General features: G+C 39.8%; 1 protein-coding gene across 3 annotated transcripts in view; it reads left to right on the top strand.

The window, feature by feature from the left end:
- LOC137341719 (tyrosine-protein phosphatase non-receptor type 3-like) overlaps nt 1–25,826 on the top strand; it is a 234,329-nt gene that overhangs the window by 90,253 nt on the left and 118,250 nt on the right. For all 3 annotated transcript variants that reach the window (XM_068005156.1, XM_068005163.1, XM_068005147.1), the window contains exons 7-14: nt 5,978–6,030; nt 11,181–11,301; nt 11,822–11,909; nt 15,160–15,248; nt 17,925–17,988; nt 19,129–19,301; nt 21,077–21,211; nt 23,241–23,423. In XM_068005156.1, coding sequence (XP_067861257.1) covers nt 5,978–6,030; nt 11,181–11,301; nt 11,822–11,909; nt 15,160–15,248; nt 17,925–17,988; nt 19,129–19,301; nt 21,077–21,211; nt 23,241–23,423 — 906 coding nt within the window. The remainder of the gene's footprint in view (nt 1–5,977; nt 6,031–11,180; nt 11,302–11,821; nt 11,910–15,159; nt 15,249–17,924; nt 17,989–19,128; nt 19,302–21,076; nt 21,212–23,240; nt 23,424–25,826) is intronic.

Raw genomic sequence — 25,826 nt, 5'->3', positions numbered from 1 at the left:
TATCTTGGGGCCCATCAATCAAGGCACAAACCTATGTTCAAAACTTTTGCACCCTCAGGTAGGTATCATTTCAAGCACTATGTGCCATCATTGCCCTTTTACTGCATGCCCACACTTTTCTGGAAGGTGGATGTGGTAGTCAAGGAACAGCAAGCTGCGCTGAGGCATCCAGGCCGAGGTGCTCCACTGCTGCTGGGGTTTCTCTAGGGTCAACAAACATTGTTTCAAACGATAGTTGCATTCTTTTAAGAACCATCTGCCCAGTGTTTCTTGAAGTAATGCAGGCACCGTAAATGCGCACAATAAAGACATCACAATTGCTTTCTGGATAACATAGTGATGTTTCTGTGATAATATACCATCTGAACATTGAGCGTAACCATTTTCTCTTCATGAATGCCACAGTGTTGCTATGAAGCGCCATCAAGCCCACATTGGTACTCGGTACCACACGCAAGGGAACCTTGGTAAAAGCTATGCGTCCAGTCCAACTGTTGATTTCTTTCCATGGGACTAGTGATTACAGTGTTTATGCTTGTAAACATTGTGGTTCCCACTTCCCGGATAGTTCTGTGCACTGCAGAATGGCTGATATGACAGATGTTTCCTGGGGTGGCTTGGAAGGATGCAGTGGCATGAAAGCATCATACTGAAATAAACTTCCAGATGTGTGCAGGTCATTGTGCAGCAGATGATGCAGCTCAGCCTGTCTTGTAAAGCAGAGGTGTTGAAAACTAGACTCCTCTAACACATTGAGGTAAAGTTCTTGGGGTAGTAACAAGTATGTCCCGAACACCTCAGAGATTGTTACACCAGCATTTGTTGGCCCCTCACAAACTCCCCTTCCTCATCTGAAATATGCAGCATGTTCAAACCCATCCTCACCTATTTATAATGCGCCACATCAAAGCGAAGAGAGAATTAGCAGAGAAAAAAATTCAAAACCAACTAATGCATGGACCAAATGCAGCAAAGGGAAGATAGAATTACAACCCCACCCCAAAAAAATGATTGCAAACTTACCTAATTGCTTTAAGAAGCCTGATTCAGTCATTGAGCTCCCGAGGACCCCATGTGCCTAGTTTTTATAGGCCAGGATGCACTGAGGCTGGATCCTCAACCAAAAATCTAAAATTTGGCACGGCCTCGATCTTTGTGCCCAAATTGCCTCATGGATCATCGGATGCACCAGGTTGAGCGCCTGCTTTTCTGATCCATGTCTACAGATAATGAGGCCCTCCAAGTAGCATTGGGCCTCACATGATTTATCCTATATTTCCAATTTGCATTTTCCAGTGGTTAGTAGACAAAATGATTAGTCACTTCCACCCTCCTGCTCAGCAATTTTCCCCTTATCTTTGATGTTTTCACTTTTGTCCTTTTTGACCTTGGAAGAAAGGAAGAACTTGCACTTATATAATGCATTTTGCTTCCTCATAGCCAAGGAATTACATTGCAAATCCAGCAGCCAATTTGTGCACAGCAAGGCACTACAAACAGCAGTGAGATAATCTGTTTTGGTGGTGTTGGTTGAGGAAATATGTTGGCTATGACACCAGGAGAAATGCCCTGCTCTTCTTAGGGTAGTGCTGTGGGATATTTTATGGCAACTTGAACAGGCAGTTGGGGCCTTGGTTTAATATCTCATCTGAAAGATGGCTCCTTTGACAATGCAGCACTACTTTAGTACTGCTCTAAAGCGTCAGCCTAGATTATGGCTCATGTTTGTGGAGTGGGCCTTGAACCAATGCCTGCCTTTAATGACTCGAAAGCAGGAGTGCTACCACTGCTTTTCTAATTTCTTCCTCATATCCTGAACTTAATGTAAAAAAGCGTTGCCAGGTAATAGGCCATCCTTATCTCAGATTTTGCCTCCAAACTTCTCTAATCATTCTTGTATCTCTGTTTTATTGATAACTCTGTGGTCTTACTGAACTCTGAACTGTCTTCTTCCTCATCAACTCCAAATATGCTGTTTTTCTGACTCTTTCTCCTCCCTGCATCTTCACTGCATTGAAAGAAAGAATCCGCAACTGCCTTCTACTCTAACTATTCCTTCTCAGGACCTAAAACTTGTGATACCATTTCTATGCATATTTTTTCCTGGTAGCTATACAGCAGGCAGGATAGGTAGGATGAAAATTTCTGCATAATAGGATGAAAGCAGTTGCCACTTTTCTGTATGAGATTTATGAGGAGTCTGAGATGGCGGTTTTATTAATTTGTGTCAGGTTTGTTCAGCTTGACTTAGAACTTGGGTACTTTACTATACAAAACTGATTCAAGAAAGGAGGGAGAGAGAAAACAGGGAACTATAGGCTAGTTAGCCTGATATCTAGTAGGGAAAATGTTAGAATCTATTATTAAGGATGTAGTAAAGGGCACTTAGAAAATCATAAAACCATGTTGACTGCCTAACGATATTATGAAAGGGAAATCATGTTTGACAAACCTATTAAAGTTTTTTGAGGATGTAACCAGCAGGGTAGATAAAGGAAAACCAGTGGATGTAGTATATTTGGATTTTCAAAGGCATTCAATAAGGTGTTACACAAAATTAGGGCTCGTGGGATTTGGGGTAATTTATTAGCATGGATTTGAAGATTGATTAAAGGACAGAAATCAGAGTAGGAATAAACGGGACATTTTCGGGTTGGCAGGTTGTAACTAGTGGGGTGCCACAAGGATCAGTGCTTGGGCCTCATCACCACCTTCTCGAGGGCAATTAGGGATGGGTAATAAATGCTGGCCTTGCCAGCGATGTCCATATCCCATGAATGAAAAAAAAACGGTTTACAATCTATATCAATGTCTTAGATGAGGGGATCGAATGTAATGTATCCAAGTTTGCTGGCGATACAAAGCTAGGTGGGAAAGTAAGCTGTGAGGAGGACACAGAGGCTGCAAAGGGATACAGACAGGTTAAGCAAATGGGCAAGAAGGTGGCAGATGGAGTATAATGTGGGGAAATGTGAAATTATCCACTTTGGTAGGAAGAATAGGAAAGCAGAATATTTTTTAAAAGGTGAGACACTAAGAAACGTCAGTAGTCAGAGGGATTTGGGTGTCCTTGTACATGAATCACAGAAAGTTAACATGCAGGTAGAGCAAGCAATTAGGAAGGCAAATAGTATGCTGGCCTTTATTGCAAGGGGGTTGGAGTATAAGAGTAAGGAGGTCTTCCTGCAATTATATAGGGCTCTGGTGAGACCACACCTGGAGTACTGCGTACAGTTTTGATCCCCTTACCTAAGGAAGGATATACTTGCCTTAGAAGGGGTGCAACGAAGGTTCACTGGATTGATTCCTATGGTGAGAGGGTTGTCCTATGAGGAGAGATTGAGTGGAATGGGCCTATGTTCTCTAGGGTTTAGAAGAATGAGAGGTGATCGCATTGAAAAGTATAACATTTTTAGCGGGCTTAACGGGGTAGATGCTGAAAGGCTGTTTTCCCCAGGCTGCAGAGTCGAGAACTAGAGGTCATAGTCTCAGGATAAGGGGTCGGCCATTTAGGACTGAGATGAGGAAACATTTCTTCATTGAGGGTTGTGAATTTTTGGAATTCTCTACCCAGAGGGCTGTGGATGCTCAGCTGTTGAGTATATTCAAGACTGAGATCGATGGATATTTGTATACTAAGGGAATCAAGGGTTATGGGGATAGGGCAGGAAAGTGGAGTTGAGATAGAAGATCAGCCATGATCTTAATGAATGGTGGAGCAGACTCGAGGGGCCGTATGGCCTACTCCTACTCCTGCTCCTATTTCTTATGTTCTGATGTCTTATGATTTTTCCAAATTTATTTATGAATCCATTCTTGATTTGTCATTCTTTTAATGCATGACACACTGCAGGAGCAAGCCTGGACTGTTCATGGGGAAAATCACAAATGAAGACAGTCCTTTAAGAAGTTTTTATGTCAATTATGTCAGAACAGGTGGGGGTCGAGTTTCCGCTTATTTCTGCTATTTATATCGCCTGAATCAGCGCAAAAGATCGCAGAATTTTAAACGTACGTGAGTTAAGCTCAAAACGACTAATGCTTGTGTTTTCTGTGATCTTTTACACTGGTTCAAGATTATTTGCCAAAAACTGGCCATGCCCCCGGGTCTAAATTCCGAGATTCTGCCGGTTCGGGTAGGCTCTTCAAATTGTGTTCCTTTTCCTAGGCGCACATGCACCAGTCGGCACGTTTTAATAGTTATTTTCATATAAAAAGATATTTAATTTACCAATAAACCAATTAATATACACTAACTAAACTATTAAATGGTTCAGTGTAGTTTTTTAAAATCATTTTCAAAGATTTTAAATCAGATTATTCACAGATGGAGACTGGATGCCCGTACTAAAAATGCATATTTTTGGTGGTAAACCCATTTTCAGCTGTATTAACAAAACTGCACCAGGTTACCACTCTTAAATACATCAAGGGATACTTTTTAATGGAATGGGGGATAAAAAAGAAACCATTATATTCTATTATGCTGCCCGATTGCGCGGGTTCATGGAAGATGTTATTCCTGTGCAATATAAAGGATGTAGTCAAAAAAGGATGTAGTCATTCTTAGAACTAGTATTTTTCAAGTTTGCTCATGTATTTCTTTGTTTCTCTTATTGCTTTTACAAATTCCAGTTTTTTTTATTTTAAGCACAGTACTAAGTGTAGCCAGGTATATATGCTCTCTCATAGACATAACTGAAATTCCTATTGCTTGCTGTCAAAACTTGACAAGGTATGTTATGTAGGATTTAACTAAGGTTTTCAGCTTAAGCACATCAGAATCAAGTCCAAAAAGTAGAAGCAATAATACAAATGTATATGTGCAGTAAGTGTAAGTGGGACTGATCTACTGTCCTGCTCAATCGTTGTCCGCAGTACATCAGTCAGGGTCAGTTGCCCACTGCCCCTCCCTTCTGCTCCAGCATCACGGCATATTCTTGAGCTATCACAGTCCTGTAGTCTAATTCTCTTCTTATAGCCCTCCTGCATTCCATTTTCAAAAGTCTGTTCAAACCCCATCTCCCTGGCCTCCTTGGTCACCTTTCCTAACTCTTTTAACTCCCGATTAGTATCCATTCCTCTTTGGTTTTGTGAAGTCCTTTGGGATGTTTCACTACGTTAAAGATACTATCAAAGTACAAACTGTTGGTGTTCTCCAAGCACTTCTGAGATTCATTGGGGCCATACCCACCTCCCTTGCCACCTAAGATAACAGCTGCTATGCACTTTTTCTGATCCATTGCCAGGGCAATTTGGTCACCAATGGTAACATTCAGTTGGGATCCTATGCCGCCAGTGCTGGTCAGCAACTCTAGGGACACATGGTGTTTGCGTTTGAGATTTCCTGCTTCCCAGGTCACTTAGAAACAGCTTCTGGTGCTAATACTGGGAGTCAGAACCTTGTAGCCAGAGCCGTGCTTATTTCAATCCTTAGCTGCATCTTGTGCAGCTCTCTAAGGCTCCACTACAAGTCTTCCCTTGTAGTGGAGCCTTAGAAAGCTGCACAAGATGCTTCAAAGGTGTAGGAGAAGGAGAAAGATTTCCACATCCTCCCTTATTGAGTCACCTCTAGGTCTATGCCTTGGGGCTTTCAATCCCCTCAACTGCCAGGTGGCCTTGAGTTTGATTGGATGACTAAAAGATGCATTCTGTGTTGCTGATGAATAACTTTCTGAAGCTTTCATTGGTCAACAATTTAAAAAGAAACTTGTGTGCGAATTCCTGAAATTACATTTCCATTTGTTCAGTTAAAATGTAAATACTTGCAGATACGAAAGGATATTTCTGTAAGAACTGGGTGAACATGTAACACTGCATAATCAAACTATTCACCAAGGATGAGAAGTACTTGTTAAGAATCTATTTTCAACTTGTTTAGTGAAATATGTTTTGCAAATGGATGTGTATTGCAGTCTGGATTAATTATGGATCACATTTTTCTGACTATATAAACTCAAGTTTGTATGTTTTCCAGGTTATCTTGTCCTCATAATAAAGCAGTCGTACTTGCTTCCTATGCAGTCCAGTGTAAGTGGTGAAATTATAACACATATAACTTTTTCAATTTTATTTTCTTTCAGTGAGATTCAGTGGAAAGTTTTGATTTATTTTTGTGAAGTGTGTTTTGAAAATGTACCATCAGTATGTTTGCTTTAGATCTTTTCTCCAAGATCTTCCTTGAACTTTGCTTGAAGTTTCAAATCTGTAAATTTACAGACTTTTAGAATGGATGTACAGTCCCCACCTCTTAAACCATCCATGCTTAGCATGGGCAGCCGCCTATATCTGCCCAATAGTGCTAACCATTTGCTATTATTGTAGGAGTCAATTATAAAGGCACACTGTTTATAATATATTAATATGCTGACTATTTCAGGCAGTTCACTAAGTACTTATCTTGTACTTACCCATTTAAGAGGCTGGGCTGATTTCAGCCAAAGTCAAGTCTTCAAGCAGTTTCATTCAGCCATTCGCACCTTGTAAAAGTGTGATTACCTTAGTGATGAGATTCTGGATGCAACTGCTAACATGTAGGAGAGGCAGTTGCTAAATGGAGATTGTCTGTTTTTAAAAAATATGTTGGGTTACTTACATTTTTGGTTTTACTGTCCAACAACAACAGCTTGCATTTATTTAGTGCCGATAACGTCGTAAAATGTCCCACGGCATTTCACAGGAGCATTATCAAACAAAATTTGACACCGAATCACATAGAAATATTAGGATAGGTGACCAAAAGCTTGGTCAAAGAGGTAGTTTTAAGGAGTGTCTTGAGGAGAGAGGTAATGAGGCAGAGAGGTTTAAGGAGGTTTCGGAGAGCAAGTTATTATCTTAATGGCGAGAAACTGGAAAGTACTGCAGGACAAAGGGATCTGGGGCTCCTAGTGCAAGAAAATCAAAAGGTTAGTATGCAGGTGCAGCAGGTGATCAAGAAGGCCAACGGAATGTTGGCTTTTATTGCTAGGGGGATAGAATATAAAAACAGGGAGGTATTGCTGCAGTTATATAAGGTATTGGTGAGACCGCACCTGGAATACTGCATACAGTTTTGGTGTCCACACTTAAGAAAAGACATACTTGCTCTCGAGGCAGTACAAAGAAGGTTCACTCGGTTAATCCCGGGGATGAGGGGGCGGACGTATGAGGAGAGGTTGAGTAGATTGGGACTCTACTCATTGGAGTTCAGAAGAATGAGAGGCGATCTTATTGAAACATATAAGATTGTGAAGGGGCTTGATCGAGTGGATGCGGTAAGGATGTTCCCAAGGATGGGTGAAACTAGAACGAGGGGGCATAATCTTAGAATAAGGGGCTGCTCTTTCAAAACTGAGATGAGGAGAAACTTCTTCACTCAGAGGGTGGTGGGTCTGTGGAATTTGCTGCCCCAGGAAGCTGTGGAAGCTACATCATTAAATAAATTTAAAACAGAAATAGACAGTTTCCTAGAAGTAAAGGGAATTAGGGGTTCCGGGGAGCGGGCAGGAAATTGGACATGAATTTAGATTTGAGGTTAGGATCAGATCAGCCATGATCTTATTGAATGGCGGAGCAGGCTCGAGGGGCCGATTGGCCTACTCCTGCTCCTATTTCTTATGTTATGTAAGGAGAGAATTCCAGGGCTCAGGGCCTAGGCAGCTGAAGGCACAGCCGCCAGTGGTGGAGCGATGAAAATCAGGGATGCGCAAGAGGCCAGAATTGGAGGAGCGCAGAGGGTTGTACGGCTGGAGGAGGTTACAGAGATAGGGAGGGCGGGGCGATGGAGGGATTTAAAAACGAGGATGAGAATTTTAAAATCAAGGTGTTGCCGGACCAGGAGCCTATGTAGGTCAGTGAGCACAGGGGTGAACGGGATTTGATGCAAGTTAGGATACAGACAGCAGAGTTTTGGATGAGTTCAAGTTTACGGAGGGTGGAAGGTGGGAGGCCAGCCAGGAGAGTATTGGAATAGTCAAGTCCAGAGCTAACAAAGGCATGGATGAAGGTTTCAGCAGTAGATGAGCTGAGGCAGGAGCAGAGACAGGCGATGTTAGGGATGTCCACCGCTTTTAGATGGTAATATCGTGTTAACGCCAACGTGCACGCGATTAACAGTGTAAAGTACCTTTAAGAATTTTCAAGCAATACTTTGTGCAAATATTGAAATTTCAACAAAATAGACTTGCTAGTAGTGTTGACAAATCTTTCCTATGAAAAAAGAATATGATTTAAGGTACATATTGTGCCAGTAGTGGGTATCAGCATAAATGCATGTTGCCCGACACAGTAATAGTCCAATCATTTTTTTAAATTGAGAAATCAAGATGAGCATAATCCAGGGCAACACCAAGGTTAAAAACAGCACAAGAGATGAGGTAAATCAGGAAGTAGTGTTCAGATGGTGCCAAGCTCTTATTTTAAAACTATGAAAATTGTCTAAAGAAGTAAAGAATTAGGGAGGTAATGCATTTCACAGTTTTGAGGTGCTTGGAAAGAATTTAAAGCAGGAAACTATGTGCTGAGTCTTGGTTTCAACACAGAGTTTTCTAAAGATGAATAGAAGGTAGGTTAGCACATTTGAAGTGTAGTAGGCACAAGAGTGGAAAATTCAGAACAGCACTGACCATTGAGAGAAAAAGACAGGTTGCAACTTAAAAATTGGAGGCTAGATGTGAAAGAGGGATTGCCTATCAGACAACAACCATTTTATTTTATTCTGTGCAGGAATAGAAGAGATGCTAGAAGAGCTTCCCATATTTGGGAGCAGTAGTCAAGTCTTGGACAGACTTGGATTTGATACAGCATTGAGTTGTTGAGAAATGATTTGTTTGGTGTCAAAAATAAAGCCAAGTTTGGAGACAGCTTTCACAATGGAGGAGATATGGGAATTTTATTTGAAGGTAAGAGATACTGAGAGCAAGAATGTTGATAGATGGGGAAAGGATATGGTTAGTCTTTGAAGGTCCTTGTTGGTTAGACATGGGAGACACAAAGAAACGTGATTGAAGTTGTCTTATTTAGTGATATAAGGAGTGTCTAAACATATGATTACACTACAAAATACCTAGAAGTTATTAACGCTTAAATTGTGTGGGCTGAAGAAATTTCATGAATGTAGAATAAAATTACTGGTTTAAAAAAAAGTGGATATGGTCAGATGATGAGTGGAAATGTTCACTGATATGAAAAAGCAGTGGGAGTGAGGGAATAGTTCTGGGGAACCTTTGAGTTAATTTTTTTAAAAATCAGTGAATGAGCCATCAACTGCAACACAAATAGTGATGATTGGAAACTAGATAACCATGAACATAGCTTTGATGGGAGATTAATGGTAACTTAGAAATACGTGATGCTAGATCCTAGACAGAACAAAGCCCAATGCAATGACAGGATATTCATCAGAGTTCTAAAGGTGGATAACATAAGTAGCCAGAACATCAGTGCAATGACAATGCTGTGAAAAATATTGGGGATCAAGGATTTGGCCAAAACTTTTAAGGGGATAGTTAATAGTTTGCATAATTTTAGAAAGTACCAAAATAAGAGCAGGAGCACAGTAATTTGAAGGGTAAAATAAATCACCTTTTTTAGGAATAGGGTAAAAGTGAACACATTTCAGTAGAGAAGGAAAGGTAGACTGGAGTAAGAGAGATTGGAGAAACTTCTTGGGACAGGAGTAAGTTTGGGGACACACATTGAGGACAATGGGATGGGTGCTGTCAGGACCAGAAGTTTTATTAGGGTCCAGAGAAAAGAGGATTTGATAGACCTGTTGGGATAAAATGATAGTCTAAATAGTGAAATAGAATGGAATAACGGAAGGAGATTCTTTATCATGGTCATAGAGGTTAGAGTTGGAGGAGAAAAGCCATCCAAAACTTCAGCTTTCTCTTCAGGGGAGCTATCAGCTGCACCATCAGGATGAAATAAAAGAAGGATTGACAGAAGTTACAAGAGAGAGCTGTGGCAAAGACTGAAAGGAACAGCTTCTGAAGAGGCAGGATTGCAGCAGTTGAAGCTTTGTTTCACTTTGGATCCACAGAAGTTTCAATAAGGTTGTTTCAGACAGTTTAAGATGCTAGATGCGATAACCAGAACTTTTACAAGAAACAGTGAACAATGGGATGATTGAACTAAGATGTAAATTTATGATGGAAGGGAAAGAATGAGGTATGAAATCTTCAGTTAGACACAGGTAGAAGGAGTGAAAGCACCAGATGCAATAGTGAATCAAGGAAAAAACAAAAGAATTTTTGAAGATTATTCCAGTGGTTGATTTATTATAGACTAGATTTTCTGTCCATTGACTATTAATGGATGAAAATCTAACCCACAGTCCGGAACACAAAAGAACTAATTCATAAAGTGTGATTTGTTGCAAGGTGTGAGACAGTCAGAAGAACCTAAAATGGCTGCCAGATTATGTGCCAGTTCCTTCCAGTCACCTTCATGCCAATTAGAGACACGGAGAGGGATTGCTAGGTGTTAGCAAATTAATTGCCCAGTGTAACACAATATTTTGGTGAAGTAGACTTGATGACAGTGTCCACAGTAGAGATCATCTGCAAGTGATTTACCTTGTAAGTGTTTTTGTATGGCAAAGAAAGTGAATATTTAGCAGATTTGAGAATATTACTAGCAAATCTAATTAAATTTTCTTATCTAGCTGGAGTATGCCTAACATGGTATGAAATTCTTTCAACGACACTTCATTTCAAGTTATCTTTTACTTACAAGTTTGAAAACACATTGGCAGTATTGTCAGATGAGTTTAATAGATGGTCTACATTATGCAAGGCTCTATTAGAATAGGAATTGGACTGCAGTACATTTTGAAGTATTAAGAAAAGTCATGCTTGATTCAGAAGAAACACTTTGTTGTATAGAATAGTGAAATCAACCAAAATATTTTGGTGGATTTGATTTTATATAAAGAAACTAAAAATCATCTGCCATTTAATACAAAATGGTGTAATTTAGAGTGAATAAAGTTCATACGTGCAGAAATGTTATTTAAATTGGTTTTAAAAAAAAACCCAGTAAAGTTGATATATAGGCCTAGGTTTTCCAATTGTAATGATGATGGTAGCCCTTTAAAATGAATGGGATATGACCAGAAAACCTAGGCCGTACTGCTTAAAAAGTGAGCAGGACAATAGAATGGTATCTGTTAAAATGTGTATTAACGATGAATCTTACAGCTGAGCTTGGAGAATACAATCCTTCTGTGCATCGTCCTGGCTATGTAGAAAACTTCCACTTTATACCTGATCAGAACCAAGAGTTTCTAACCAAAGTGATGTCTTTGCACAAACAACACAGGTAGAACCAAAGTGCTTTTGTTATGGGATTGGAATTAAATAACTCATTATAAATTTTGATAGTACTAAGCAAACTATTTTCTAATTTAGTTTTCTTTATTTGTAATTCTTAAGAATTTTATACAATTGTTGCTCATTCACTACATAATACCATTGCAATGTCCTTCACTTTGGATACATTTTACCCTGTTCAGCTGGTGATAGTGATGTTAACACCACAACTTAGTCTTCCTAGGCCCAGTAACTGTAGTGGATGTGACATCATCAAATGATATTTAGTAGTGAATGAGGTGAGACATGGCAAAATGTTTTTGGAATATGTTTTTCTGCTGCTGCTGAGATGTAATTGCAACCTAAATCCTAGATCAGTAATTTAAGTAATACAAAGTTTTGTATATATGTCTTTGACACAGTAAAATTAATTTTGTACTATTAAAAATCTGTTGATATTTTTGAACTACCATGCAATAGTTTTCATTTCTTCCCATTCTGACCTTAAATTTTAATTCATTTCTGTCTAGAGATCTTAAACAATCTGAAGCAGAACTTGGTTATTTAAATAGAGCAAAAACCCTTGAATTTTATGGCGTGGAATTGCACAATGCAAGGGTAAGCCTGTCATTGCAAATGATCAATATTGTATTTGTTATTCCATTTAGTTGGAAAAGAAGAGGTTGAAAGTGTTGGGAAAGTTTTGCCATTTTCCAGCTGGTAATGATACTAAGACCTCAAAGTCTGTTTTCTCTCTATAGATAACTCAAAAGTTATGTTGCAGAGCTAAATTAGAATGCAGTCTTGAGTTTCCCCTCTTGTTGCTAGATCTCCCTCATTTTCTGACAGAGGGTTTCACCTACATGAGGGAGAAAAATATGGCTATCTGATATGGTTTAATATACTTTTTGAAAAACGTTTTTTTAACCATGCCAAATTACCATTTGCTTATTCAGAGCAGTGGCCTTAAAAGCACAGAGCAGGTTAGTAGCTAAACAACACAACTGTACTCCAGTCCAGAGAGTACCTAACAGCAAAGACACAGGAGATCCATTAATATAAGTGTGAAGAAACTGTTTGAAAGGTGAGCAAGCAAGTGATGACGACTGTATTTTTCCATTGTATTTTTTCCCTGCTGGTGGTGGAACTGACCCATATCATGAATGGGATAATTTCACCAATGGGAGGGAGAAATACCAGCATGTGCTACTATTAACTTGCAACAGTAAATTTGAGCATAGAGTTTGCCTCTGTCCATATAAAATCTGGAATAAATGAAACTGACCAAAAATGTGGTTTCTTTCTCATTTGGTCAACTTCCACGTACAAATGGGATATTGTCATTATCCCATAGTGGGAAATCATCGACTGGCACTGTCCCTTAAATTGTTTTTTGCCCTGCAAACTCAGGTGACCTTCCCTCTGCTCCACAGTATGTGTGCCTCTTTTTGGACTGTGCCTTTAGTTCTTTTTTCTTCATTGTTTACAGCAGTTCTCTCTGCTGTGTACCAAACCTGAAAATTTATAGTGTCATTTATTGGTCCTTGGTTTGTTAATACAGCTCAAGGCTGCTTCCTGCAGATCTAATTAAATAGAGGAATGGTTTGATTGAGTTTTTTCTAGATTTTTACTTCTAAATATTTTGTTCCTGAAGATGAGAGATCTTAAAAGCTAGGAAATAGAAAACTTCTCCATTCTTCATTCAGCATCCTCTATTGATTTATTTGAGAGTCAGTAAGAGCCATGCTCCTGTGCACAATGAGGCAAACTAGAACCTTATAGCCAGCAGAGACCCTTGATCCAAGATAAAGCAGCCCGCTTGATTGGCACCCCATCCACCACCCTAAACATTCACTCCCTTCACCACCGGCGCACAGTGGCTGCAGTATACACCATCCACAGGATGCACTGTAGCAACTCGCCAAGGCTTCTTCGACAGCACCTCCCAAACCCGCGACCTCTACCACCTAGAAGGACAAGAGCAGCAGGCGCATGGGAACAACACCACCTGCACGTTCCCCTCCAAGTCACACCCCATCCCGACTTGGAAATATATCGCCGTTCCTTCATTGTCGCTGGGTCAAAATCCTGGAACTCCCTTCCTAACAGCACTGTGGGAGAACCGTCACCACACGGACTGCAGCGGTTCAAGAAGGCGGCTCACCACCACCTTCTCGAGAGCAATTAGGGATGGGCAATAAATGCCGGCCTTGCCAGCGACGCCCACATCCCGTGAACGAATTAAAAAAATATATATACTAGCCTATCTGCTGGTATTTCAGAAGAGGAGGTGAAAGTGGTAAATTGCCACATCACCTCTCAGATACCTCCTTTCAAGGCTGAAAAGCCCAGGGTTCACCAGTGATTCATCATAACTCAGTCCCCAGACTGGGGTTCAGCCTAGTAGTTTTTCTCTACACTGCCTCCAACGCTTGAGTGTCTCCCTTATTTCTTGGCAACCAGAACTGGATGCAATTTTTAAGGTGCAGGTTGACCAGAGTATTATAAAGTTTGATCGCTATCTCATCTGACTTATATTTTACTGTTTTGGCTATATTGTTCAACATTTTATTGTCTTTGTTGATTGCTGCTCTGCATTGATTAATCATGTTTAGTGTTGAATCGACTATGACTCCGAGGTCTCTTTTGGTTTCATCCGTAGCTATTTCAACACCATTTATGAAGTATACGTATCATCTATTTTTCCTTCCTATGTGTAGTACTTTACACGCGTCAACATTAAATTTAATCTGCCATTATTCTGCTTACTTAATATTTTGTCCAACTTATGCTGTAATTTCTGAGCTGCCTCCTCTGATTCCACTGTCCTTCCTAGTTTGGTATGATCTGGAAATTTGACCACTTTGCATTGAGTTTGTGAATCCAGGTCATTTATGTAAATTAGAAACAGTAGTGGTCCCAGTACTGAACCCTGAGCCATCCCAGTCAGTATTTCCCTCCGCTGTGACATTATTCCACCAATGAGTATACATTGTTTCCAACTGTTTATCCAGTTTCTTATCAATTCCCACGGTTTAAACAAATATCCACAGTTTTGAGTTTAATTAATAGCCTTTCGTGTGGGACTTTATCAAAAGGTTATTCGATGTCATGGTACATCAGGTCATAGAGCTTACTATAAATCACTTCAGTTGTCACTTCCTTAGAGATCGAGGAGGTTGATCTTCCCCTTCTAGATCCATGCTGACAGCTATTAACTAGGATATTGTTGTACAGATGATCCTTAAGTTTACTCCTGTTAATTGATTCCATTGTGCTCATAATGACTGCCCAATTCCACCTCTATAACATTGGCAGTCACCGCCCTGCCTCAACCCATCTGCTGCTGAAGCTCTCATCCTTGCCTTTGTCACCTCCAGACTCGACTATTCCAATCAAAAGCAAAATTACTGCGGAAATCTGATATAAAAACAGAAAATGCTGGGAATACTCAGCAAGTCAGGCAGTATCTGTGAAGCAAGAAACAGAGTTATCATTTCAGGTCGATGACCCTTGAAGATTAAGCAGTCTTTAAGCAAGTATCGACTATTCCAATGCTGTCCTGGCTTGGCCTTCCATCCTCCATCTTCCATAAACTTCAACTCATCCAAAATTCTGCTGCCGTATCCTGACCTGCACCAAGTCACGCTCACCCATCACCCCTATAATTTAAAAAAAATGCCTCAATAAATTTGAACCAAACTAGCAGATTCCATAAGTGTTGTCCTATTTAAGAAATGGAGTTCCTCTTGAAAATGGTCACACTCTACTCAGATCTCTCCATTCCTCTTTGATGCATCTACTCAAAATATTGTCTTCCTAATTGACCCAAGCAAATTGTCCTGATTTATTGATTTATTTATTTTAGGATCAAGGCAATTTAGAGATAAAGATTGGGATATCCTCTGGAGGGCTGGGTGTCTATCGAAATATGGCTCGGATCAGTTTTTATCCCTGGTAAAGATTATTAGTTATTGACTTGTCTTGTTAGCTGATATGGTATGTATAGTCCTGAAGTTGCTGACATTTATTTGTTTCTATGAATACAATATCTTCTTAGAATGGCCTAAGAAATATTTCTTCCAAGAGAATGTTTAATGTTTTTATTTTTTTTCCCCTGAGGGGGAGGAAAGAGACCTGATGACCATTACTTTTTGCATTTGTTGGAGCATTTATTTTGTGTTTGTAAGTGATTTATGGCATATTGGGGCAAAATTTCCTCTAACAAAATTGTGAACCTGTTCTTTATAAACACATACAATTTTGTTACATATGGCTTCCCTCAGTGTGGCTTAATTTTTAAAAAAAATTTAGAGCTGCTATGAGATTACTAATCAACCCTATCTCGTTACACAAGACAAAATCTAAAATAGGCTGTTCCCTGGTTGGTTCCATGATGTATTGTTCGAGGAAACTGTCTCGTCCTCCAAACTACTTCGACCAATTTGATTTGTCCAGTCTATGTGAAGATTCAAGTCCCCTACGATTATTGCATTACCTTTTTTTACGAGCTCCTCTTATTTTTTGATTAATACTCTGTCCAACGGTATAACTACTGTTAGGGAGCCTATAAATTACTCCCACCAGTGTTCTCTGCCCCTTGTTATTTCTTAGCTCCACCCATACTGATTTTACTTCCTGATCTTCGGAGCCAAGATCCTTTCTCACTACTGTCTTTATGTCATCCTTTATTATCAGGGCTACAACCCCTCCTTTTCCATTTTGTCTGTCTTTTCTAAAGTACCCTGGAATATTTAGTTCCCAACCTTGGTCACCTTACAACCACGGCTCGGTAATCGCTACTAGATCAAACCCATTTATCTTTTTGTGCCATTAGTTCATCTATCTTGTTAACGAATGCTTCAGATAAAGCGCCTTTAATTTTAACTTTTTTCTATTTTTCTCTGATTTGACCTTGTTCACTGATGCACTACTACCATTGAACTCTCTGTCTCTTCCTGACACACTCTGTTTCTTTTCCCAAATTGCTATACTGCTCTATGGTCTTGACTTTTCTCTTTAGATTTATAAATTTACTCTTACATGAACCCTCTTTCCCCCCCAACCCCCTTTTTTAGTTTAAAGTCCTATCTACCGCCCTAGTTATCTGATTTGCCGGGACACTGGTCCCAGTTCAGTTGAAGTGGAGCCTGTCTCAACGGAACAGCACCCTCTTTCCCCAGTACTGGTGCCAGTGTCCCATGAATTGAAACCCCTGTCTCCCACACCACTCCTTAAGCCTCACATTTAACACTTTGATCTGTTTGACCCTATGCCAATTTGGGCATGGCTCAGTTAGTAATCCAGAGAATATGCCCTTTGAGGTTCTGTTTATTATTTAGACCCTAGCTCCTCAAACTCCCTCAGCAGAACCTCATACCTGGTTCTCTACCTATGTCGTTGGTTCTTACGGGGACCATGACAACTGGATCCTCCCCCTTCTCCAGCCGCGAGGAGATATCCTTAACCCTGGCACCAGGCAGGCAACACAGCCTTCGGGACTCCCGGTCGTGGCTGCAGAGAACAGTATCCATCCCCCGACTATACTATCCCCTACCACTAGAACATTCCTTTTCACTCCCCCCACTTGAATGGCCTTCTGTATCACGGCGCCGTGGTCAGTTTGCCCATCCTCCCTGCAGTCTTTGTTCTCCTCCACACAGGTTGCAAGTACCTCATCCCTGTCGGACAAGTGCTGTGACTCTTCCATCACTGCATCCTGGGTCCCCATACCTGCCTGACTCGCAGTCACATCCTCCTGTGCCTGACCACTGACCAAATCTAAACCATTACCTAACCTAAGGGGTGTGATTGCCTCCTGGATCAAAGTGTCCAGATAACTCTCCCCCTTCCTGGTGCATCACCATGTCTGCACCTCGGACTCCAGCTCAACAGCTCTGAATCGAAGTTCCTCGAGTTGCGGACGCTTACTGCAGATGTGGTTGCCTGGAATTACTCTGGTCTCCACCAACTCTCATAGGCTGCAGTTACGACACACCACCTGCCCTGTCATCCCTATCTAACCTTGTTTTATATATTCACTTAATCAAAGCTTTTATGTAATTAATTGACTTGGTTTATTTTTAGTTTTTTAAAAACTAATTATTTTATCTGCTTTAAACTAGTTTCCAGCTCTTTTTAACTTTAGTTTTAAGGCCTTTTAAATAACACTGACAGACTAACCACCACTAAACACAATAATCACTAAAGACCCTTATCAATAAACTGAATACTTACACTGACTTACTCTCGGCACTCCTCTTTGATGTCACTATTTGTCTTGTCTTGATTTTTTGTTTGATTTCACCGCTCAGGTCCGCTATCACCCTGCATTTTATTGGCCACTCAGGTCCGCTCTCCCCGCTCCTTTTATTGACTCCTCAGGTCTGCTCTCCCCGCTCCTTTTATTTGCTGCTCAGGTCCGCGCTCTCCGCGCCTTTTATTAGCCCCCCAGGTCTGCTGTGTAGAACAAAGTCAAGATCTACCCCGTTGTGTGTAGGAATATTTCTGCTTGCAAGTATTATAAACACTTTATTGTATATTATGTTCTGCCATCTAAAACGTTCAATTTTGAATATACATGACTCCAGACATTTTTTTTCAACTTGAGATGTAATTAGAATGTTCTTTCAGGGTAAATATAACGAAGATTTCTTTCAAGAGGAAACGTTTTTTCATTCAGCTAAGGCAAAAACCTGTAAGTATTACACACTGAAAAGAAGGCTGTGTATCGTCGTCACAGTGAATGTATGTGTAGCTTATAGATTTTCACGTCAAATAACCGATCTCATGAGGTGTTGCCTAGAGTGTTGAAGGATATGCTGTTGTATAACGATAGGGGTTCTTATACCATGTAGGTGATGATGGCAGGGCCACTAATTGCAGTGAGTGAATGTCAAATTCCATTTGTATTCAATGGTATTCGAGAATTTTTGCTGATGCTTTGGGACTTGAATTCCCCAATTCTGTCTATTATAATGTGAGAAGCATAAATGAGCAGCCTTTTATATGTATATAAAATGAGCGGCCTTTTATATGTTTATAAAAATTGATTTACATTTTTTTTAATCCCGTCCCAATTTTAAAGCTGAGACTACACAGCAAGTGCACCCGTTAGCGTTTGACATCTGGTATTTAGTAGTTCTGGGTAGGAGTGGGGTTTAACTGCACTGGGAGCAACCCTGGGCTTTGGCAAACTAGGGTGGTAGGTTTGGTAGCATGGGATGGATCTTTTAGTCTGGCACAACATTGAAAGGGGAAACAGATTTGGCGGAACTGTGATGGGGATCCTGACATTTGGCAGAACTGGGGTGGTACTGGGGTTTGGCTCACTGGTGGATTTCTGGTACCTTGTCAGTGAGGGAAGAGGAGCATTGGACTGACAGCACTGGGTGGGGGTGTGGGCATACCAGGTCTATACATCTCTGCAAACATTGTTTGGTGCATTGTGATTGGTCCTTGGAAGTGTATCAATTCAACTAACTAGTACCTCATCAATTCTGAGAGTCATATGACACTGTTTTCAGCCTTCTATAAAAAGGCTTTAAAGACCTGAATTTTAATAAAATAGTCCATAATGTGGCAGTCATCACAACTATATGCAATGCAAGATAATCAAGTAACAGTCTTTAGAGGTGCTTGTGTGGGTTATAATTTTATAAAAGTGCTGATTAGGCGAATAGAGATGTGCATCTGGCAGCATTTTATGCAGAAACAGGGGTCATATGATCTACCTTAGAATTTTGTTTGGTTCAACCCTACTTTTTACAGTCATGAGCACTGATATGAGACTTATTAAAGATACTTAACTTTACTAATTTGTTTATTTCATTGACAGAATGAATCTCAAGAAAGTGTTGTTGGATTTAATATGCTTAATTATAGAGCATGTAAAATCCTTTGGAAATCTTGCGTAGAGCATCACACATTCTTTCAAGCAAAGAAGCCACTGCCTCGAGAGAAAAAAATACTCACAGATTATTTTACACTTGGCCACAGAAACCAGAACAGGTTTGTTTGTTTTCATAGTTCTGTTAAGGTGTACTATGTGCCTGTGTTACTAAGTAGTTGTTCACTTATATCAATATAACATTAATATAATATAACATATTAATATGTAGTGACATATTAAGTTTGTACCATTCTTTTCATGAAGCAGTAAACCTCCTATCTCAGGTAACATAGTCCACTCTGAGTATTGCACAATGAGTACTACCGATTAATTAGCTGTCACATGAGGCATAAACAAACACTGACAGCTAATAGAAATAATCCTTCTATTTTCACAAAGTAAGTTTTTTGCCTAATTTATGCATTTATCCTGATTGCAAGCTATAATGATTAAACAAATATTGAAGCAGTTTTGGGCCTCATTTAATAAAGTCTGCTGTAAGAGACAGAAGTATAGTTCAACACACCCACAGCAACAAAGTGCACAATTTAGAATTTGAACAAAGATTTACCATTGCAATATTTTTTTTAAAAAGTAAGCTTTAGAAATGTGAACCTGTGTATACAATTTTTCTTTCAAATTATTTGATTTTAAAATATACTGCGTTGTAGTATACTGCAAATTGATGTAGAGAGAACAGGCTTTAAAAGGAACATAAGGGCAGAGATACTTAGGAGTTCAGATGCATAAGTTGATAAAACTGTTAAAAAAAAAAGAGCAAAAGGTTAATTCTAAACCTATACAAGTCATTTTTAGGCCATAGTTAAAATGTTGTGTCCAATTTTGGATACCCTATTTTAGGAAGAATGTCATGGAGAGGGTACAGAAAAGATTTACTACAATGATACCAAGTATGATGATTACTTCAGTTGTGAAGAGAGATTAGACAAACTAAAGGTCTTTTCGGTAGAACAAAGGTGAAGAGAAATGTGAACCTGTGTGGAGGTGTTTAAAATATGATTACGTAAATTAAGAACAACTATTTTCACTGGTCAGTGGGTTGGTACTAGGGGGCATAATTTAAAGATTATCACAAAATGCAGGCTGGAATATTTTTAATGCAAAAGGTTGTTAGGACAGTGGAGTGTTGTACAAGGAATGGTGGTGGAAGCTTAAATTATAATTTTTAAAAGGAAAGTGGATACATGTTTGGGGAAAAGGGATAACAAGAAAGGACAGAGAATGGGACTTAGTGGATAGCTATTGCAGAGAGCTGGCACAGGCACAATAGGCCATTGGCCCTTTGCTGTAAAATTCTTTGATTCCATGTCCTCTCCTTCAAGTCAGGTAAAATGTTAGAACATCTGCCATATAGAAGGACATTTAATGGTTGCCAGTTTTGATATTTATAATGCTTTTCTCCAATAGTTGAAGAATTATCTTTATGGGTTTCTGTTATATGGCGGTTTGGCATGTTGACTTTTCATTTCTGGCACCTGGGTTCCAATTCACATCTGATGGAATCAATGACTCTTTCCTTGCTAACTGCAAGGGTACTATGTAAATGGAGTTCTGGGCACTCTCAACCTACTTCCCAGAGAGAACACTTTTCTCTTATCTAAACTGGCAGCGTGACTCAAATACCACAGGATGGTTGGCGCAGGAAGTGGAATAAATTCACCTAGTGCAGTCGAGGGTATTCTAAGACTTGTTACGGCACATTTTTTAGACAAGATTAAAGCTCCCTTTACTTTGTATGTGGCTGTGTTGCACCCAACTTGATAACAAAATTGGAAAAGGTTTTGAATCCCCAGCATTAGTATTCTTCATCTTGATGACTTAAAAAAAATGGAAGAATCACAATGTTTAAGGTCGGTCTCTTTGTTTGCCACAGGACTATCAACAATCAGTCCTGTCGTCGTGTCATTGGTGGGATGGTCTGGAATCCAATATTAAGAAAGTCTGTATCAGTAGAACAGTTGGAAACCAGAAGCCTTCCTTCTCGCTCTCCACCATCTACACCTGATTGGTAAACAGCTTTACAGAAATGCTTTTATCACATTGTAGTAAACTGCTAAATATGCTTAATGTTTGGAACTGGAATTAAGAGGACATCACAACAGTGTAACACAGAGGAGTTTCAACATGCTGTGCCACAGAGTGACAGGACACTCACAGGTACCAATCTCAGCTTTGTCACTGTGGATATGTGCCAAGTGGAGGCCACATTTTTCCCAAAAGAAAAGGAATATCAGAGGTACAGTTGTCCCATTCCACCCTTGCACAGCTCCCAACAGCTGGTTATAGAGTAGCATTGGCTGAGTTCTAGGAGCTAGACCGCTGTCTTCCCTCTCAGCTAGGATGGTAACTACCATAGGGAAACTAAGAACAGATGCGGAAGAATTGCTCTTACAATCAAATTAAGTTGTACAAATTTGAACGGCAGAAACTGTAGCATTGGACGTATTGGATGTAGGAATGTCATGTCTTGGATCCGAGCCCACATGAAGATTGGTAAACTCAAATCCCACAGTCAAGCACCCACTAAGACGAGGACAATTAGCTAGAAATTCTGACATTTAGATGTCCTCAGCAAAGGGAAACATATGTATTAGAATTTACTGTTTTATGCTTGTCTGAAGCATTATTTAGCTCACTTTGAGTTGTCCTAGATTAAACCAACCTGAATAAGATGAATTAAATATTCTATCAACACCCTGAGTAAAGTAGAGCGTTGCTTGAAAACCATTTAATTCTTGGCTTTCCAGAAATATCAAGAAGTTAACCTACCACAGAATTGTATCTCTAACAGTACTTTATTTTTCTAACTGTATGAAAGCAAAGATAATGGGTCAGAAATTGCTTAAAAAAGAACGGTGAGTTCAACAGCGCTCTGTTGTTAGTGCAAAATCGAGGAGCAAGTTCCGGCATTCGCGCTTGCGCAGGCAAATGCGGAAATCCGGAACTTGCTCCTCCTGGTTCGCCAGCGATATGACCGCATCGAATTGAAGGGATGTCGCCGGTTGGAATCAGTGGATCAGTGAACCAGCGCCAACTTGCTTATCTGTCCAACTGGAAAGTATCTAATATCACCACAAAATAAGTATGCTTAAAAATACCAGGTCTAAACTGAATTTTAATAGTGCGGTAAGTCTTAATGACTGCCAAACAATTAAAAATCAACATTTTAAAATGTAGAGTCTCATTACTCCTTATTTTAATAGATTTTGGTCATTTAAAAAAAATAATTTTTTTTTTACTTTTTCTTTCTGTCTCTTTAATTTGATTATTTCTTACTCTCTTTCTTCACTGTCTATAACTGTTCTTACAAATGATTCTCGTGTTGTACCTTTCACTTCCTGAATTTTACTGCAGTAATCGTTCACTGCTTGTCAAAAATGCTGCAATCTGATTGGTCGAGGGGAGAGAGTGATCTTCGTGCTTTGCTGGAGCTAACACTCTTCACCGCTTCCTATTAGAGGAAGTGCAGGCAGTAAAAACCACGGTATGTCAATGGGTTAGTGTAAATACTGTTGGTTCGCCGCTTCAAGCAATTTCTGGGCCATTATGGTTATCTTAGTAATCAAAACAGTTGCATCAACTTTGAGAGTCACAACAGGAGAGTAGCAGCTGGATTCAACTTAACTAAACCTTCGTTCAGAATTTAGTTTCTAATTACACTACAGCCCCATTTTACCAGTGGTGTGAAGAATGCAGGTTGGAAAATCTAAGGAGGCTGTACTTAAATATTTTTCCAAATAAAATTGTATGTCCTGGCCTGGACACACAGGAGAACCTTACTTCCGCCATTTGGTGGCCTGGTACACCTGTTTTCAACAGACATACTGGCCGCTGATCCTGTCCTTGCTTACTCCGAAGTAGGGGACGTAGTAACTCTTGTGTTGTGTTTTTTTTCCTATCTATGTATTAAATTCAGTATTTCAGAGATCTTCTCTAAGTACTTAGCATAAATTTAATTGTGTACTTAAAGTTATGATAAGTGATCTGCTTGAACTAATAAAAGTTTCACCGCTTTTGGTTGTTTGCATTACCAATAGGCCAAGTCCAAGATTAAGACATGATGCTCAAAAGCCACGCCATTCTTCCGTAGATAACCTTGCAACTGAGATGGCATATATCACAGAAAGTGAAGAGGTGTTTTATAACTACAAGGTGAACATTCCAGCCATTGCAAATAAAAATGATATGGAATCCTGCCCAAAACGTGCATCGCACAGCTGGTATGTGATTTATGAGTTTGATCAAATAGTACAAAATTAGCTGTTTGTTTAGAAATGGGGAAACCATATATTACAGGGTTATGATATATTTTTCCTCATGAATCTATGAGGAATATCTGCCAATCTTAAATATTTTCAGCATCAGGACAATTTTTTATGCTCTTTGTAACCAACCATGGAAAGTCTTCAGTCCAAATAAGGCGTTTCAATTTCATCTTTATACATTTTCATCACAATACGCCTTTTCGATTTAATTATTTGACCAACATCTCCTCCAACAATTCAGAAGCCTTTCTCCAAAATGATCCACTTTTGAATTTTGAGAGTATTTAAATTGGCCTTTTTATTCAGTCAATTCAGCTTGGATAGCTTTGTAAGCTGCAGGATCTTTAGTGCTTAGAACCTCAAATGTTTTCTAAGTTGAGAAGGGATCTGGCTCAGGTGGATTGGAAACAAAAATTGGCAGGTAAAACAGTAAATGGGCAATGAGAGGCCTTCAAGGAGGAGATAGTTCGGGTACAGATTAACCATATTCCCATGAGGGGGAAAGGAAGGGATAGAATTCCCTGGGTGACTAAAGATATTGAGATTAAAATGAAACAGAAAAAGGAGGCTTATGATCCATGTTGGGTTCAAAATACAGTAGAGAATCAAGCAGAATACAGAAAGTGCAGAGAAGAAATGAAAAAGGAAATAAGAGCAGAGAGAGTGTATGAGAAAAGGAAACACCGAAGTCTTCAATAAATATATAAAGAGTGACAGGGTAGTCAAAGGAAGGGTGGGGCCAATTAGGAACCAAAAAGAAAATCATCTTGCGGAGGCAGAGGGCATGGCGAAGGTACTAAATGAGAACTTTGCATCTATCTTCACAAAAGAAGTGGATGCTGCCAATGTCACAGTAAAGGAGGAAGGGGAAGAGAAATTGGATAGGATAAAATTAAATAAGTTAGTTGGCGTTGCTCAAAGTAGAAAAGTTAGCAAGTCCAGATGGGATGTATCCTAGGTTGCTGAGGGAAGAAAGGGTGGAAATAGCGGTGGCTCTGGCCACAATCTTTCAATTCTCCTTAGATATGGGAGTGGTGCTAGAAGACTGGAGGGTTCCAAATGTTACACCCCTGTTCAAAAAAGAGAGGGATAAAACCGGTAAGTACAGGCTAGTCAGCCTAATGGTGGTGGGGAAACTTCTACAGACCATAACCCGGTACAAAATTTTATGTCACTTGAAAAACATGGGTTAATAAATGCCAACCAGCATGGATTTGTTAAAGGCAAATCATGTCTGACATTGATATGCGTTCTTTGATTAAGTAAAGGAGAGGGTTGATGAGGGTAGTGCGGTTGACATTGTGTATTTGGACTTTCAGAAGGTGTTTGATGAAGTTTCACACAATAGACTTGTTAGCAAAATTGAAGCCCATGGGATTAAAGGAGCAGTGATAGTGTGGATACAAAATTGGCTGAGATGGAAAGCAGAGAGTAATGGTGAATGGTTGTTTTTCAGATTGGAGGAAAGTATACAATGATGTTCCCCAGGGGATGGGTATTACGACCACTGCTCTTCTTGATATATATTAATAACCTGGGCGAGTATAAGGGGCATAATTTCAAAGTTTGCAGATGACATAAAATTTGGAAATGCAATAAACGGTGAGGAGGATAGCAGCAGACAACATTTAATACAGAGAAGTGTGAAGTGATGCATTTTGGAAGGAAGAACGAGGAGGGGCAATATAAAATAAATGGTACAATTTTAAAGGGGGTACAGGAACAGAGGGTCCTAGGGGTTCACATACACAAATCTTTGAAGGTGGCAGGACAACTTTAAAAAAGCATATGGGATCCTGGGCTTTATAAATAGAGACATAGAGTACAAAAGCAAGTAGTTATGCTAAACCTTTACAAATCACTGGAGTATTGTGTTCAGTTCAGGGCACCACACTTCAGGAAGGATGTCAAAGCCTTAGAGAGGGTGCAGAGGAGATTTGCTAGAATGATAGCAGGGATGAGGGACTTCAGTTATATGGAGACACTGGAGAAACTGAGATTGTTCTCCTTGGAGCAGAGAAGGTTAGGGAGATTTAGTAGAGGTGTTCAAATTTATGAATAAGGAGAAACTGTTTCCAGTGACAGGAGGGTCAGTAACCAGAGGAGACCGATTTAAGATAATTGGCAAAAGAACCAGAGGGGAGATGAGAAGAAGAATTTTTTTTATGCAGCAAGTTGTTATGATCTGGAATTCACCGTGTGAAAGGCTGGTGGAAGCAGATTCAGTCAGTAATCTTCAAAAAGGAATTGGCTATATCCTTGAAAGGGAAACATTTACAGGGCAATGGGGAAAGAGCTGGGACTGGACTAATTAGATAACTCTTTCAAAGAGCTGACACAGACGCAATGGGTCGAATG

This window comes from Heptranchias perlo, chromosome 2 (genome assembly GCF_035084215.1).
Source record: "Heptranchias perlo isolate sHepPer1 chromosome 2, sHepPer1.hap1, whole genome shotgun sequence".
Lineage (NCBI taxonomy): Eukaryota > Metazoa > Chordata > Chondrichthyes > Hexanchiformes > Hexanchidae > Heptranchias > Heptranchias perlo.
This window is presented reverse-complemented; position numbering and strand designations above follow the sequence as displayed.